The sequence below is a fragment of the Anopheles stephensi genome, chromosome 2 (assembly GCF_013141755.1).
Source record: "Anopheles stephensi strain Indian chromosome 2, UCI_ANSTEP_V1.0, whole genome shotgun sequence".
In the NCBI taxonomy this organism is placed as follows: domain Eukaryota; kingdom Metazoa; phylum Arthropoda; class Insecta; order Diptera; family Culicidae; genus Anopheles; species Anopheles stephensi.
This window is the reverse complement of record NC_050202.1, coordinates 76,202,907-76,220,726: the sequence shown is the minus strand read 5'-3', so window position 1 is coordinate 76,220,726 and position 17,820 is coordinate 76,202,907. Positions and strand designations below refer to the sequence as shown.

General features: G+C 47.4%; 2 protein-coding genes across 17 annotated transcripts in view; both read right to left on the bottom strand.

The window, feature by feature from the left end:
* The window catches only part of LOC118507703 (trithorax group protein osa-like), a 107,000-nt gene extending 106,297 nt beyond the window's left edge, over positions 1-703 (bottom strand). For 15 of the 16 annotated variants that reach the window (XM_036046576.1, XM_036046579.1, XM_036046575.1 and 12 more), the window contains exon 1: positions 506-703. The gene's annotated coding sequence lies outside the window, so the exon portion shown is untranslated. Of the gene's footprint in view, positions 1-24; positions 246-505 lie in introns of those variants that run through there. The other variant, XM_036046582.1, reaches the window with a different exon arrangement.
* A 450-nt stretch (positions 704-1,153) lies between these two features.
* On the bottom strand, positions 1,154-17,465 carry LOC118507702 (katanin p60 ATPase-containing subunit A-like 1). The gene is made up of 3 exons (XM_036046574.1): positions 16,669-17,465; positions 3,653-4,042; positions 1,154-3,571 (listed from the first exon to the last, which is right to left on the bottom strand). The coding sequence occupies exons 2-3, from the start codon at positions 3,833-3,835 to the stop codon at positions 2,042-2,044; spliced, it is 1,713 nt and encodes a 570-aa protein (XP_035902467.1). The 5' UTR covers positions 3,836-4,042; positions 16,669-17,465; the 3' UTR covers positions 1,154-2,041.
* Positions 17,466-17,820: the final 355 nt, after the last annotated feature.

Genomic DNA, 17,820 nt, shown 5'->3' with positions numbered 1-17,820 from the left:
ATGATTAAAGGTTTTGTTCATTACGCTGTTAATGCATGGCTGTGTTTTTCGGAAGGAACGGCAAACACGGCTATGGCTGACGCACTTTCACGATGCAGAGGCTCCACGGTGTACTTCTTCATCGTCGTCGTCGTCGTTGATTTGACTACATACACACCATCATCACACATCTCTCCATATTGTCTTATGAACGAGCCGGGGCCGCACTTCAGCACAATCTACCCCAAAAGCTACAATGCGTCGGTCACCGCTGACACGTTTAAGCCGATTTTTGCAGAATTTCCGTACATTCATTCCTCGAAATTGGGAAGCATTTTTGCTGAAGCACAACGCCGCCATCGACGGACACAGCGAGCGCACACACACACACACACACTCACACGTATACAGCCATCCCGAGGTAAAAGGTGTCTCTACTCGGTTGCCCTCACGGAGCAGCTTAGGAGCGGATAATCGATCCAAGCCGACGAAGCAGCGAATTGGTTTGCTTTTTTATTTAACTTACATTCCGTATTCCGGGCGACGACGATGACCGGCGTATCGATGGGTCGATGAGAAAGCCGATTTCGAACTACTTTTACATGGGTTTTTACTGAAAACGAACGGAAACGGTCCAAAATGCCCTGCGACCGAAGGGAAATCTCCGCGTTCGCGTTTTTCGCTTGGTCTGCGCTTCTGGCTGCTTGCTTGGTTGCTTCACTTCGAACAATTTTCGGAATTTACACACGCACACACACTCGCACGACTCGTACAGGGGTGCCTTTCACGCACACACCCTTGCTTGTAGCGTGTTGTCTCGGTTACACTTTTAGCGGTGTGCTATACATCGGGTTCGGTCACGCGCTTTCCTGCACACACACTGTTGCGCGCCGACACTTCGGACACGCTACTGCTCGATCGGTGTTCGAAGATGAATGCTCGAATATTTCGAAGCGTTACAGTAATTCGAGCAGCTGTACCGTTTTCGACACAATTTTGACATCGGAAGCGTTTCGGAGAAAAAAAAAACGGTTGCAAATTTGAAATCCGTTTTGTTTTAATTAATTTTACAATAAAATAACATTAAGCCCATGAAGCTTATGAGCAAGTTATCTAATGCATTGTGTGCCAATATTTAAATATTCCGTTAACACGAAAAAACCAGTAAAAGAAATGAAATACGAATTTGGTGATTTTATTTTGTCACTTTTTTATAAAATGTTATTCAAGTGTTTTTCTTTTATTACATCTTATCTTCCTTACACGCTAGTATTATCATTGTATTATCATCATTATCGTAGTGTTTAAAATTTAAAAGAAGAAAAACAAAAAAAGAAACCTTTAATGATTTACAAGCTACACAGCAGTTCTTGCCCTTCCGCGAAGGGCTTCTAGTAGTAGTAGTAGTAGTAGTTTCAATGATTTTGTTTCGTTTCGTTTCATTCGCTCGGTCCCTTCCGGTACTGTGACGCTCCTTTGAAGCATTAAATGATGTAGAAAGGATGTTCCTATGGGCATGCAGCAAAGGCACAGCAATCAAGGCGATGGATCACATTATCAATCAGAGCAGGACAAAAAACAAACCAATGGCCACTCAATTACTGTCACCATCTGTACACAGGACTATCTCGTTAACTGACTGATATGAGGTGTGTTGTGGACCAAAAGTTGGAAGGAACTATTAAGATGCTCGCGAGAGTATGACCATGCGCTGGGAGGCTTTTATCCAACAGCAAGCAAAACGGTAACGGAATGCTTTTGATTCCATTCCGAGATGTGGGAGCCGGCTAAATTACTCTGCAAGCGCAGTGCATTTCGAGTGTGCATTAAAAGTTTGCTAATTTATGTTGCTCCCAAGACTTTTCCTTGTTCCATTCGCGATCAGTTTCACTCTCGCGCTCTTCTTCTCCTCTATACAATGATCACAATCTCACACCGAACTGTTCCGGGCACGGCCACAGAGCTCAATCTCACCCACCCATCGGCTCCGTCATCGACGATCGCATTAACCACGGGTGGGTCGTCGCAGTCTTGCTCTTCCTCGTGCGGTACACACGCTCCATCACGACGAACCGAACTCCTTCATCCACTGCTGATACTTTGCTAGATCGTCTTTGGATACGCTCTTGTTGCACTTGGCGATGGCCTCTTTGAAGTCCTGCTTCGATACCGGCAGATCGAGCTCCTCCTTGGCCAGCTGCCGTATCTGCTCGGGCCGCAAGCCCGCGATCTTGCGCCGCATCGACATCATCGACGCATCCCGGCAGACGTTCGTAATGTCCGCACCGGAGTACCCATCCAGCCGGTCCGCAATGTCGCGCATGTCCACCGACTCGTCCACCTTCACCTCGCGCAGATTAATCTTGAGCAGCGCCTCGCGGCCCTCGCTGTTCGGGAGCGGGATGTAGATTCGTTTCTCGAGCCGCCGCCGTAACGCCTCGTCAATGTCCCACGGGAAGTTGGTCGCCGCCAGTACCATCACGATCTTGGTCGCCTCATCATTGCTAACGCCGTCCATCTGCACCAGCAGCTCCGACTTTACGCGCCGCGATGCCTCATGCTCGGACTCGGAACCGCGCCGCGAACAGAGCGAATCGATTTCGTCGATAAAGATCGTGCTGGGCGCGTAGAAGCGGGCCATCTCGAACAGCAATCGCACCAGCTTCTCGGACTCGCCCCGATACTTGGAGGTGAGCGTGGACGAGGACACGTTGAAGAACGTTGTGCCACATTCGGTTGCGACGGCTTTCGCGAGCATCGTTTTGCCGGTACCGGGTGGACCGACCATCAGCACCCCCTTCCACGGTCTCCGGATGCCCTTGAAGTAGTCCGGCATCCACATCGGCAGGACGACCGCTTCCTCCAGCAAACGTTTCGCTTCGTGCAGATCCGCTATGTCGTCCCAGTGGATGTTCGGATTCTTCTGCAGTATGTCGCGCTCGAGCATGTCCACCAGATCGACATCGGCGTGGCTGGCCGGTTCGAACTTGCGCTCCACCTCCTCCGGCGTATCGCCGCCGCCGTTGCCTTCGTCGTCGTCCAGCTTTTCCTTGTCGCTCTTCTCCCCATTGCCGTTGGTTGCTTCGCCCGACGCAGTTACGGTCGAGCTTCGTTGCCCTGCTCCGCCCTTCGTTCTTGTCAGCGTTCCGGTGCGTGACGCACCGTTCATTCCCGAGGTTCCACCACCGGCCGCTGCACGGGCCGTTTGGCTGATTGTCTTGCGCCCTCCGACCGTCGATGTGGATGCTGATTTGGTGGCCGCATTTCGCCGGTTCACCTCCGACTTGCGGTTCAGTGCGGTGCTGGAGCGAGATTGATTACGCGGGGCTACGGCACGGCGATGATCCGGCGGCGGCATATCGGGCGGTGGTGCCCACACGTCCGGATCGATACCGCCGCGACCGGAAGCGGGCGGCATCCAGATGTCGGGATCGGCCCGGAACCATGCCGCCGGATCTTTGCTGGCCGTTTCGTGCAGGGGTGTGCGGATGCGGGCTTGCAGCGGTGCATTCTGGAGATCCATCGTAATCTCCGTAAGTGTCTTTTGAATTAGCTTCATTTGATTGTACTCTTTGTTGATTTCTTGCTGAATCTAGAACGAAGGAAATGGGAAACGCGAGAAGTTTTATTACGGGTGGCCAGATAACATTGAAAAGTCGCGGCACCGACTTACCATTAACCATTTGCCTTTCTGCAGTGGCTCGCTGAGACCGACCAGCAGCTTGCGCAGCATTTGCAGCACACCCTCGTAGTAGATGCCGGCCGAATCGTAGTTCCCCATCACGGCCATTTCGCGGGCCAGTTTCGTGTTTTCGCATATTTCCGATGTCGATAGACCGGCCATAACGATGGTCATTCCTCCTGCCGTGCGGCGTGACGGCGCGTCCGTAGCGACGACACGAGGGACAAATGCTCTATGTTGGGGTTTGTTCTCCTCGTTTTAAACTGCTTCGCCTCACAGCCGAAAAAGAAAGCTTGAACGGGAACCGGCTTCTATTCGCTGGATCACCGCGACGATCCTGAAGGCCTCATTGAATAACCAAATTACGTGGTAAAGATGGATCTAAAAAGAAATAGGAGGAAAAAACAGTAGTAATTTAATATCTAATACTAGCATAATGTGTTCAAGTCTTTCTTGCACTCCATCTTCTTTTCTTGCCTCATTTCTTGGTGGAGCCCTCCCAACTGCAATCAAGAACAGTGAGAAGCAACACAACCAACAACAACCAAAAAAACCAGAGCTCATTAAAAAGTTCTCACATTTCATTCACCTAAACAGTGACCCTGATACACCCGTGGCCCGACAGGTCTTTTGTGGCCTCGTTTAAACCTTCTCCCATACCGGCGTGGCTGGTCGGCGGTGCTTGTAATTTATCGTCGAAACACTCACACACACGCACAGAAAGAAAGGGAAGAAATGGAAGTTCATCCATTTACAACCTGAACGGTCAGTGCAGGACCTGGAACCTGTCTGCGCGGGTTCCTGTTCCCCTGCTAGCAGTTGCTTGTTGTGACACAATCGTCAATTATAAGCTAATTAGCGCAACGCATACACCTTTTTCTGCTAGACGACGGGATTCTTTCTTTGCTGGGTGGGCCCTTCATCGTCACAAAATCACCACCAGAGGTTGGTTAGAAGTGTTGTCTCGGCGACGTATATGAGGGCTGAATTTGTAATCAGAATTCGTCCGGGCTAAGAAAGTGCGACGAAGGGAGTCGTAATTGGCAAACCAGACAGAACCAAACGATACTGCACACTGGGCAATCGGTCCGGAATTGCATTTACATGTTAATCGGTTAAGTGAAAGGGAAGTTGCGTGTGCTGGGGAACCAATGCATCTTACCTTCCTCCACAAAACCATCAATACTTTTTTCCCTTCGCAAAACTTTCTTTCTTCACTTAATGGATTGTTCAGTGTAGCTCTTGTACTTGTGTAGTGCCATGGGAACAAAGGGGTTTGCGGGAAGTGCGTAAATTAATTAAGCGCAAATAAATGCGACTCGGTAAAGGTGGTGCGCAAAAGCATTATCTTACTGACCTACAAAAGCCTCCCGTGGCAACGTTGGAAACGTGAAGCAGTTGACTGGCGTTAGCAATCATTCCAGAGCGTGCGCAAGTAATACATACAATGTGTAGGATTGCAGGAACTTTACCCTCAAAAACAAAAAAGACTTATAGTTGGAGCAGCCAGAGTACCCCTGCTGGGGGATAGTTCTACTCTTAGATTGCTTAGTCATTCTGTAGCGCACGGCAAGTCCGACAAGAGTTCTTGGGGACAGATAATTGGACAGATCACCCAAACATTTGATGCCAATTCTGTCTGGGCCTAAACGATCAGTTGCTCCTCAGTGTTCGATAAGGTCCTCCGTTATATGCTTTCCCAGAAAATATTTAGAGTGATACAGCCGGAGCTGGGCATACTAGAAGGTGAGATCTTCAATTGAAGTTCTTCGATTATTTTGGCCATAGTTGCTCCAATTGTTTGGACTATTTTGTTTAAGTTTGGATTAAAAAGATCTCTCTGAATTTTAATTTGCCATACCTGACACGACTAAAGCTGATTGCTTCTTCTTCATTGGCACTTCAACCTCGAAAGATCTCTGCCGGCGATTTCTGGCATTCTGTGACTTTATATTAGCCGTAGAAAGGTAGTCGGCCCTTCCGGCGGTCTCTGCTGTGTGAAGACAGGCACCGCTGTCGCCATAGCCACCGCACCGCCGACTTACTCTAACAATCCATTCAAATAATCCTCTTCTTAGCTTTGGATTACCCCACACCACAGTGGTGAAACTGGCCCTAGGCGCTCTCCCTTACTAACACGACCGCCTTTGATTGTCCTGCCATGCATAAGAAAGACACAAACAAAATGGATAAAAATCAAACATAGAAAGCGCAACCGGTGGTGGTGGTGGTGGTGGTCCTGCAGAAAACCCAACAACAATAGACAAATAAAATATGAAACATAATTAGTCTGTCTTTCACCTTTTCCGCTCCCGTTCGCCAATGGCGAAATGATGGTGTCCGCCATTCCGCACAAAGTTCTATTTTGAATCGGACAAAATCGGCAAAGGGTTTCGTTGGTTGTTTTGCTAGCCCACCCCCCCGAACGTACAATGCAATTCCGTTTGCCATTTATCTGCCGTGATCTTCTAGCCTAGTGTATTTAGCTAGCAGGTCAGCCAGAAAACAAGCCACCACCATTCGTGTACTTGCCGCCAGTCAAGTCAAGAAGTTTTCGGGGCAGGTCTATCAATCTCTTTATTCATCGCTAGATCTACACCGTTTAACGCCGCGCGGGTTTTGCCATCCATCACGCCACCACCACCACCACGACCGCCGCCGGCAACGCAAACCGATTTCGTCCTCTTGGCGCGAATGCATACGAAAATAAAACGTGCAATGTAACTGCATGCGGCACAATCCTACCAGGCGACGGAAAAGAATGCATCCTTGGCGGTGGTGTACGTGGTGTACGGAGAGACGTCCGTGGCTTGCACGATGTCTTTTGGCTGCACCGCCACCGATTTAGAGCAGTTTTTGTCCATAATACGCCGGGCAACGGCGATACGATACGTGTCGCTGCGTCATCGGTTTTATATAGCGGGGATTTCGGTGTGAGTCATACACGCCGGAATGCCATCTTGGTGGTCCCTTGGCGTGTGTTTGGCGCGGACACGCACATCGGCGTGTACCGACTTTGGAAGGCACCAGTATATTGATCCAACAACATTCTGGTAAACATAGGCACAGAGTAGGATGTAATAATCAGAGCATTATCAACAAGATCACCAATTTAATTGGCTAATGTCCTTCACTGATTTCTGATATCTCTCGTCAAGTAAGAGTTCTAAACCCAACCTATAACTATTCACACCTTGTCCAACTCACAAAGAGACTCACCAAACACTACTGCAACAAGCGCAATAGCATTTAAATTTAAAATTGCACTGAAAATCACCTCAGACCTCCTCTGTGCTAGAAAAGACGGAACAACAATATGAAGGGGGAGCTGGCATTATAGCGGACCCAGTCAAAAGGTAGCGCAATCAAACAGTTGGGAAAGACTCGGCTGCTAGTCATCGATCGCGACACATCGAAAAGGGTTTGCAGCTCAGTATATTGCCGGGTCTAACCGAAAAGAACCAAAGTTGCGAAGAAGACAGCCGACATTTGCATCAGGTTGCCGTAGAAAGTTCACCCAAGTCGATCGGAGGAGGTGATCGAAAGATTTAACCCTCATCCGGCAGCAGCACCAACAGCAGTAATGGGCTTGGTACCACCGCCGACCCTACAACACCCAGTTATTGTCCTACTGTCCGGCTGCAAGACGAAAACAATGGCTAAAACCTACCGCCCTCCATCCAGCGCAAACGAGGGACAGCAACGGAGAGCTCATTTCGAAATGAATGTGTTTTAAGCGATGGAAGTTCGTCTATCCCGTGGCATCCTCCTACTGAGGGGAGGGCGATCATTGGTGATGGATAGAGTTTCGCCTGCGGGCTTTGGGGGCCGTTGGACGAAGCGCGAAACGTGCACTGCAGTTTAGTAACAATAGACACGTGAAGAGAAAATGGGAGTCCGATGTAGGGCAATTGATCTCCGCGAGATATCTCTGTTGGAAGGGTGGCGCATTAAGACCTTGTTTGAAGCAGCTGTCTCTGTACTTCAACATTACACATGTATAATACAATTTAAATCGTTCAAAAACATTTTCTTACGCAGCTCTTTACACACTCGGAAGTAACAACAACTCGTACGATTAATACAGTCTTGACCTTCTCACTGCGGTTGCGGCAACTGCGTATATCAACCTCATCCGGGCTCAACTTTCTCAGGAACAACCACACTACACTACAGCTCAAGTGCAAACAACAGAGTCCACAGAGTTCATAAATCAAAAGCACGAGAGGAGGGTGGGTAAACGCAACGAATCAGCTGTCCTGAAACCACTGGCGATTTGTCTCGATCCGTTCCGGCGGACCACCAGACAACATGTGGGGAGGCGGGGGTCAGAGACATTTGCTACGATCGTCAGAGCTTCTGACAGGGAGGAAGCAACTGAGACACTGGGTAGGGTGAGCAGTGAACTACCACCGTGCAGCATCGAGCGCCGTTGAAGAGTGTATTGATGCTTTTGCCCTGAACTTGACCGATCCAACAACCAAGAAACAACAAACATGAGGATTGCGAAAACCAAGAAAAAGCTTCGCGTAGTGTCCACTTCATGAAGGCTAACCCTTGGAGGTGCATTTAATCCATTCGATTATCTCCCTATTCGAAGGCTCACAAGGACTTGCGCCCTTGTGACTTGAGAGCTTGACAACTTCACAGTGATCCGTATGCTATCCATAGTATAAAGATGCGAAAACTCCTCCAAACTTAATAAACTCTACCTAACATTTTCCATTAAAAGATCCTAATGTTTTGCACAACTTCTTTCGAACGTTTGTTTGAACATTGAAGGTTTCTGTGGCGGCACAGGCACCGCCAACCGACTCCGCCAATAAACATTGGTCGGTGGTTGAAATAGCAAAAAACACTTCCATCACAGGAAAGGACCGAGAAGGCCACAACTGTACGCAATTTGTACTATGCAAATAACGTGCTACATCCACAATTCAACCACCACCACCACCATATGAGGGCGTACGGCGTACCGGGAACCTTGAGGATTGTGGCCACAACTGTCGATGATCTCGGAAGTTCACTGACAAAGTTCGCAGTTCGCTTTCCAACCATCCAACCCCGGTTACAGTGCATTGTACGTGGTTGATTCAAGAATTTGCTACAAAAATATGTCACATGCATCGACCGAGAGTATCATCCGCGCGAAAACACCTCAGGTCAAACATCTTTAGCTGCAGGCTTTCTAGACGAAGAATCCCGTTTCATCTTCTGTCTGATTTTCCACTACAAAGCTCAAAAGACAGTACCCTAACACCTCACGGAAGCGACGCACAGCACAGAGAGGGTGATGAAGATGGCTAATGGACGGCTGAACCATCCGTCAGCCCCAAGCACGCTCAGGTCTCGACAGTGAAAGATTGTGTCCAAACCGGGTGTGTGCGAAGAAGAGGTGTGTGCTGTTTACGGTTAATTTCTCGCAAATACTCGTCATTCAATTTAAGCGACCGTAATTACACTCACCGAAGAAGACTGGACGGGAGTCCAGAAGATTGTGCCCCGGCTTCTCCAACTCTGCTAGCTCCGAAGCGGGAAGCAGTTGGGGAAAAGTAAAGAAAACCTCTTTAATTTACACAATAAGTTTGTTCTTCTCCGTGGAGCAGCTTTCTTGGCGAATGGTAGCGCGAAGGAAAAGCCCGAACAGAACGAGAAGTGGTCCAAAACGAGAGCATTCCGGGGAACGAAGAAAGAAGCTAAACTATTCGAGTGTATCCAGTCTCGCGAGCTAACGGAGTTTCTTCGACGAATGGACGTGGTGGACGATAGTTAACCTCCGGGTGGTGCCCGCGGGAGTGGCATTTTTATTCTAGCTTTTATAGTATTTTAAATCAAATTATACTTCAGATTAAGGATCACATAGCATACTAAAACTTCTTAGAAGAATGTGTGAAAAAATGACGTCTTCTTGAAAGTAAACGGTCCGTCGATCTCATCACGACTCGCAAACCGACTTGATATGGGACGGGTTTTGGAGGGAAAGCAAACATCAACTGTTGATCTTCCAACAAAGGACAAACAAATGAAGCACCTAGCGAGGTGGCAAATAACACTTGGGAGTTACCCTGAAAATATGATATTTGGATGTGAAGTTCCAATTGGAAATGGCAGAAGAAATTATTTATCTGACGCCCGAACAAACATCAACTTCAAGGAGAGTTTGCCTGTTGGTTTCTGTTGAGTGACTACATGTTTTCCTCTCATTCGGAGTGACAACTTGGTTGGACACTGGATTAGAAGATCTTTGAAGATCACCTCAGATATAACTTAAAACAATGATCTATGCAGTTTAATTTGAATGTATAACTCAACTTGGAATATCTGAGAATCTGTTTTGGGAGATGTTTAACTTTATACATTCAGCTACCAGACTTTTGTCACCTGCTTCTTAAACACATTTACTACATTACTGAGCACGTGCCGACAATGATCCTTATTAAAGACATCAACTTCACATAATCATGTGGTTAATCCATTAACAAAAAGTTCTATGAAATTCTTCCAGCAGCGTTTAAAGAGTAAGGCGCGTCTTCAACACAGCGATCGTTTTCTTTGGAAATTTGCATCGAGTCGTTAATTTCTAGCACCTCAACCAACCGATCGACCCTGAACCAACCGACCGACCGATCGCGTCCGAAATTACAAGACTGGCCGAGCCCGCGAAGCCCAATTATAGCTATGCTTCAAACACGTGAAGGTCGTCCGCGAATTTGCGTACCGGGTAAAGACGAATCACATAACCAACAAAAAAAAACTCCCCCCCCCCCCCCCGAACCTCCATTCCATTTAAAAGGTTCCGTTCCGTAAGTAAAAACAGAAAATGTGCGTTCCCCACCTTCCGGATAGTTTCGGAACAAAATGTTGCCTCTTTTTTTTGCTTCATTTGATTTGTGGGCTTGTTGGCTAGGCAGGTGCCAGTAATGCTTGGCTGCGGTGTTTCTCTCCGATTGTTACACATTCCCACATTCGCACAGGTCGCCGCGGCTAAAATGCGTTAGGCATGTGGCCAAAAAATGTTCCGGAACCGTTTCCGGCCTGTTGCTTCTTAGGCGGGGATAGGAAAAACCTAACAAAAAAAACTGAACTGAACTGAACGAACGATCGATTAGTCATTTAAGGTGGAGAAGAGCACAAAAAAAGGGAAAATAAGTTGTACTCTGCTTTGCTTTTTTGTATCCCAAAAATAGTACAGAAATCCGTCAGGAAGAAAGTACCATTCCGCATTGCCACACAAGTAGTAGTGATCGCATTTCGGAGGTGGATTTTTTGCTGCGGCCGCTGCTGCTGCTGCTGCTAGTTTCAATGTTTGAAAAGTCGTCTACAGGAGTGCAAACTGTTGCCTTACCTATGGTAGCGTCTGTATGGGGTTTTTCGGGCCAGAGGAGTGGTGGCTTGTGAGTGTACACAGTCACTTGTCTACGAACCGGCAGCGCTACCGGATCTTTTACTTAGTTTCGGTGCTTAGCTGAGCAATGCAGCGGAGCTTTCCAACGACGCGACGATGCGATCTTTAGGTGAAATTGAAACAATTGTGCACCACTAGCGCACTGTACGGAAATAGCGTTAGCGTAGAGCGGTGAGTGGGGTTTGCACATTTGAATGTACGTGAAAACCCCTTTTTAAATTTAAATCATTCGTCCCCAAAACCCCAACTAGAGTAACACACCAGCCAGCCAGTGGTGGTTTGTGTGCGATACAGAAAACAATCGTTCGGGACTTATATTTATCTGTGGCACTATCCGGGACAGCGCATTCACGGGACAGGAGAAAAGGGTGAAAAGAAACGGTCCCGGAAGAGGGGGGGGACCTGCTGTTAGGATTAGTTTAGAAGCGGAAGTGAAAAGTTCCGACAACTGCATAACGACCTTCGCGCGGGTGCGGGTAGGTCACCGCGATGTGGTGGTTGATGGGAGCTTTTGGCACAGATTAAACCGATCATGCCGGGCCTGCTCTGCTGCTGCTGCGCGTACCATGGATGGGTTACAACGAGAGATGGACGGGTCTGTGACACACATTTGATTTTCGCTTTACATTGTTTCTGCGTAGCGTTGGGTTGCGAATCATTTAACCGAGATTCATATCTGCTGAAGTAATTAATTAGCAAGTCTTGTATTATTATTAGCAGGGTTTTGAAGGTGGCAAGTATATTGTAGCTATTTAATGAATAAAGGAGAAATTTGTATAATAATTCAATAAAAATTCAATTTTTAAAGGCTATTATTACTGTTAATTAAAATGTTTACAATTTTTAGTTATTTACATAGTTTCGATCAATGTAACTGTATTTTTGAACGTGTTAGGGAAATGCTTCAAAATCGATAGTGGACTAATGCAAGATCATTGTGGAACATTGCAATCGTATAATGGAATGTTGCATACAGTAAGAAGAATTTTGCTACCAGGTATAGATTAAGGGCGTATTGATTAAATTAAATTTTCCAGCATATTATTGAGTATGGCCGTTTTCAACTAATTCTCCTACTTCTTCTTTCTTGGCACTACAACCTCGAGAGGTCTCAGCCTGAAATTCTGGCTTTCTGTGACTAGGATTTCACCCCTAGCAAAATAGTCAAGCCCTGCGCACGGGGGGAGGCGGTCTGGATGGGATTTGAACCCCGGTCTTGCAGTGAGAAGACCGGCGCCGTTATCGCCTCGGCCACCGGACCGCCCCAAAGAATTCCTAAGATATTCAAAAGTTCCATCATGAGGATTTATAAAAAATCAAGATTTAGAACCTGACACCTTTCAAGTAAGAGGGCAATAAACTATCCACTTTATTACAACCCCAATCGCGCTAAATAGTCATCAAAGCAGCAAAAAACATGAAACATTCATCCACTTCCCGCGAAAACAATCAATAAAGCTAGCGAATCAAATCGAATGCAGGACAGCACATTAAGAACGTAACACCGCGAGCCGTTTTCGATCTCTAATCAAATCAGACCAAACTGTCGCAACCCACGGCCGGTACGTGCTGAATGACACTTGGGGGGTTTGGAATGTACGAGACCGGCGAAAGAGGAGTCTTCACCGCGCCACACTGACGTCACCGAATGGAAGCGCGGATCCATTCAAAAATCACAACCAACACGCCCAACGCCAACGCTAGATCTCCATCGATCGAAGAGTATTTAGAGTTGCTAACAGCAGCAAGCGAATGAATGGCGTGATATGAAGTTGCCGATCGACGGCCACTTCCATCCGGAGGGGACCTTGTATCCGGATGGTCGTTTTTTATTCGGTGTGTGTGTGCTGTGTTGTGTTTGTCTGCCTGCTGTAAAACGCACAATCGTCTAGCGTAGGATGACGATCATGACGGCGATGTCGCACAGCGACGGTTAGGTGCGGTCGCTTATTGGAGGCCCAGCCGAAGAACGATTACCGATCCTCCTCCGCGATCGTTCACACAGTTTCGCACGTTTCCAGCGTGGAAGCTGTCGGTCGTGCGTGATTTGGTTGGCCTCAAGCGCCTTGGTTCTTGGTGATGGATTATAATGTTTTACAAAGGATTTCAAACTGTTCGACATATCTTGGAGGATGTTGTAGTTGTAAAATTTAATTAAAAGAGAGTACGTTGTACAACAGCAGGGAAGCGAATCTATTACTCATCTCACCGATAGCTAAACTCTCGAGACTTAAACTCCCTTAGCTCGAGCACGTGAAAACGATAGAGCGCTGCCGATTGTAAAGGTCACACAGCGTCGAATGCAATATGCATATTGATGGGCTGGGGCTCTGCTCGTTGCATGGTACGGTGCAATTTACCATCCCTTACCCTCCCTTTATGTGTCTCACCAGTTCTCTCACTCTTGTCTTCCACCAACGCCCTCATACAAGCGCAGTGTGTCAGTCTCATGGCACGATTGTTTGGAAGCGTGCGCAACTTAAAAAAAAAAGAAGTTAGATTTCACACAGAAACTGATCACATGCATCAGTAGTCGCAGCAGAGGAAAATAGCGAAGAAAATGCATCGCTTGACAAGCTGTGCTTTGCTTCGGTACAGAGATTCGTTACGAGCGCCACATGATAAATGATCGCGCACGGGATGATCGAGTGGAACGTGATCCATAATTCTCGATTTTTGCTTTACAACCTTCATCGGTTGGATTGCATTTATTATAAAGTTTTGCAACTCTCTTCGTGACCGTTGTTGACTTCGATGCGGTCGTTTGTTGAATGTTTAGTGTTTCGCCAAACGATGTAAATGACACACTCCTGCTGGCTTAAGATCAACTTTTCAATCATCAGCTCGCTTTTGACCACCTTAAAAGAAAAGAGATTGCTAGTGGTTTCGTTTCCGTATCTTGCCGAGTGCCGTAGAAGCGTAGGAAGCCGGAAATTAACACCTTGAGACGCGTTGGATCCTTTCCTTCCCCACCCCTTTTTTTACATTTGGTCGTCAACTACACCGGGTTTTCTTCGATCCGAAGTTGGTCGGGATGCTCCACAAAAGTCTGACGCGCCGATTGGAAATGGAAAGTGATCTGCTCTTCCGGAGTTGGCACAGGGCGAAAGGTTAGTCGCTCGATCGTCGGTGATCGAGATCGGATCATATTATGCTCCATTTTCGGTGGATCTTGTTTCCATTTCTACGCACGGCGTTACCGGGCGCGTAATCAGGGGTTCGATATTCGCCGCGCCGATTCGTCTTTTTGCGAAAGTTAATCGCTACCGGGCAAATTAAAAGCGAATTATATTAAGCTTGAGCGTAGCTCGATACGCAAATTGGCCGGTGGTGAAAGCATTAGATGAATAAGGGGTTCAAGTTACAAACAAGCGGGGATCGCTTCAACTTAACCGAGGCAAAAGAAAGGCAAGCCTTCCGCATCCTGGTCCACTAAACCACCTGAACTAACACCCCTTCCAGGTGAACCCTTTCCAGGCAGACTATAGTCATTTAATAAAACCGACAAAGAACTAATTATACTCCGCAAAACCATCAACACCTTAAGTATTGCTGAATGGAAAGGAAATGGTGCACACCACGTGTTTGACGTGTCTTATCAGAAGGAAGGGTTGCCAGGAATGCCCTGAGTGGCTGCTGATGAGTTGCGACACAAGCAAATAGACTGTCTACCGGCGCCAAGTGGATGACTAATCGTACAATCGCACTTACGGTGTGTGAGCGTTCTCTAACACAAAACCCTGAACAAAAACGCAGTTTGTCTTAGGATTAGGATTTACACAAAATGTTTAGCTTGCTAAATTTTTTTGATTGATCTGCAAGACACTTATCGTCTTCCTATCGGAGCCGTCGTCTTAAGTCCATTTTTACCTCGAATAATTTAGTCTCCATAATCCTTCTAAGAACTACATTTCCTTCGCCGAAGGGTTCATAGCTTACGAACGCTAGGTTTTACGCTCTAAGACGTCACAATTCTTCGTAAATCGATGAAATACGACATAATGAATCAGTTTTTTCATTTGACGCAATAAACAGTGCTCACGCACCCCGCAAAACGACCGAGTCATTCTAAGCTACCTAATGGAACTAGATTACCTTGCTATCAAGAAAGGTAGCAATTTCGATAATATTCCTTTTCCAACTATATCCGTCACACCCGAAAACCCTCGGTTGTTTCTTACGGGCATTAAAAGGCAAAATAACTACAACATTACTCTCGGGAAGAACTGGAGCAAGCTTGATCGATACTCGCGAGTCACGCAGCGGTGTCTTTGCGTTAGACAATTCAGACCCGAAAGAAAAACATGAAACGAAAAAAAAAGTTGTTCAATGTTTAAGGGCATCCTAGGGTAAATTCGGTCGGTAAGTTTTTGGAGTAAGAAAGACGGCCACAGATCTCCAATGCAAAAGGGCAATGAGTTTTTTTTTTTGAGCTACCGTGCTTAATGATGATGCTTTTAGAGTGCAATTGGGCGAAGAAAGTGCCAACCGGAAGATGTGCATCTGGAGCACGCTTTTTTCAGTTTCGCACGCATTTTCTACTGCTTAAGCCCTCCCGGCAGCGAAACCCTTTGTGCCGTCAGCAAAGCACCGTACGATCGACCTCTTTCACACCGGAACTAACCTTCCCTTGATGAATGCACCTTTGCCATTAGGAAGGTGTTTCAATGGGCGCGGGTTCTCATCGCTCACCGCCAGTACAAAAATCGTCCCCCAAAAAAAGCATCTTGTAACAACCTTAAAGGGTGATGAGGTGGCCTTGGGAAAATGACCCAACAATTGGAGCTGCTACGGTGGGAATTTTCGGCGCAAATTAAAATCCACGCTTCTAATCTTGGATGGATCTTGGCAATTTTAACCACCCCTACCGTCTCTTCTGCTAATGCACTGAGGGAGGTTTGGCTATCGGGCTGATGACGCTGCTACAGGTGACAACTGGTTTGATGGCCTTTCTTGGGTACGACGACTACGAGCTGTACGAACGCTGACGTCGAACCGGTTGACCTCGAGCAGCAGTCGGTCGTTCGGGCGGTTTGTGGAACAGAACGTGTCGGCCCCGAGAGTGCTTGCGTTGGGCAAACAAACTTAGAGCGCGGTTCTCTGCGGCGTCCAGTGACAGTATCTGCGGACAGGTGAATGAAATCTGTCTCCGAACAATGACGGACGGATGGTGGGTTCCTCTTTTCACCGATTAAACCGTAGATGCAAATGAATCTTACGATGTGTGACCACATGTCGCAACTACGGTTGGAGATTGTGGTTATTGTATCAAGCTGTTCCGGAGGATGGAGGCACAACCATCTACATGCCGATCGAAGTAGCCGCCTCCTATTTGACAGATTCACCTCTCTGTTTTGGTTTCGCTTTCTACCGCACCGTGAGCAATACGTAATTCCCGCCGATTGGAAGCCAAGGGACGCTACGGCAAGCTAGCGTTTGTGCAACGGCAGTAGTACGGGAGGGAACAAACAAGCAAACTGATAAAGGCACGACGACGTGTGTTTCGGTTCTGATGCAGGAAAGGAGAGAGAGAAGCAGGAGCAGGAGGTTGGAGAGGAGGATGCCAGCTGATAAAGGAAACTCGTTATGCCACTTCACCTACCGGTTACTGCTGGGATCGACCGCTCTGCCCTATCCACCCACCCAGCGACAAGCTTTCTGGGCGTCTTTTGATGGTCGTTTTCGTTGGCGAGAGGAGAAGCTTTTCCAGCTGACAGCGAGGGGCCAGCTTCATTTTCCGTGCTGCTCAGCCACTAGCAAGCCATCGTCTTTTGCTCCACAGCCTACTGGCGCTTCATAAAACCGCAATCGAAGGGAAAAAAAACACACTCATAAACACACAAGCCCACACACACATACACACGAGCACATTCACGCATACAACTTATGGTGGAGGAATATTCTTTCGCACACGCTACTTTACTCGGGTTTTTCTTTGCACCACGGCCGTTCTCCGCAAACGACGGGTTTTTCGTAAAGGTGAATAACACACAACCGTTGCGTTGGTCGATTTCTTTCTCCTTTCCGGTGTCAGATGGCAGCTTGCACCGCGAACGCACGGCTAGTTCTGAACCGAACGCACATTCAGCCAGAAACAACACACAGGTAACTGTGACACGGTGCGGCGCGTGGATTTTACGTGTGTTTTTCTTTTTCGTTATACAGTCACACAAATGTTTGAGACACACAATTCACACAACACAAACACACCACGGGACTTGCTTCCGGGGACAAATGCTGCCGACTGGCTTAGAACGATGGGCAGGCCGTGTTTCGCAAGTACACCGAAAACGATGCACTTCACTTCCAAGCCGTTGGAAGCTGCGTTGATCAACTCCGCGATGCTGTCCGGCACACAACAGCTTCGATCACCTCCGATCGTCGTATACGCAGTGAACGTCTTCTCACGTACTCTCTTTTCTCATCGCGCGACCGATTCAATACACCAACACACGGACGGTGGAGCGATGAGCCATCAGCTTGCATGTGGACCGGGTACGGGTGGAGCAAATTGTCACGACATTTGTGGCACACAATTGGTTCATCCGACAGAAGGTGTTTTTTGAGCTTACATGCAAAAATAATGTTAAACGTAAAGAAAATTTCACTGTCGGCCATCACGCACTCTGTTTTTTTAGTGAAAAATCAATTACGCGCTTGGAAGAATACAGAGCAAAAATAACAATGCTAAGCAAATGTCAAATTGCGTTACAAGATGGCTGCCGAAGGAGGAATGCGCGAGGATTCTTATTTA

What these genes read in the sequence shown, in the direction of transcription:
- LOC118507702 (XM_036046574.1), bottom strand. Translation starts at nt 3,835, where the DNA reads ATGACCATCGTTATGGCCGGTCTATCGACATCGGAAATATGCGAAAAC. An exon ending in AGAAAGGCAAATGGTTAATG is followed by an intron (nt 3,572 to 3,652) that starts GTAAGTCGGTGC and finishes CCTTCGTTCTAG; the next exon opens with ATTCAGCAAGAAATCAACAA.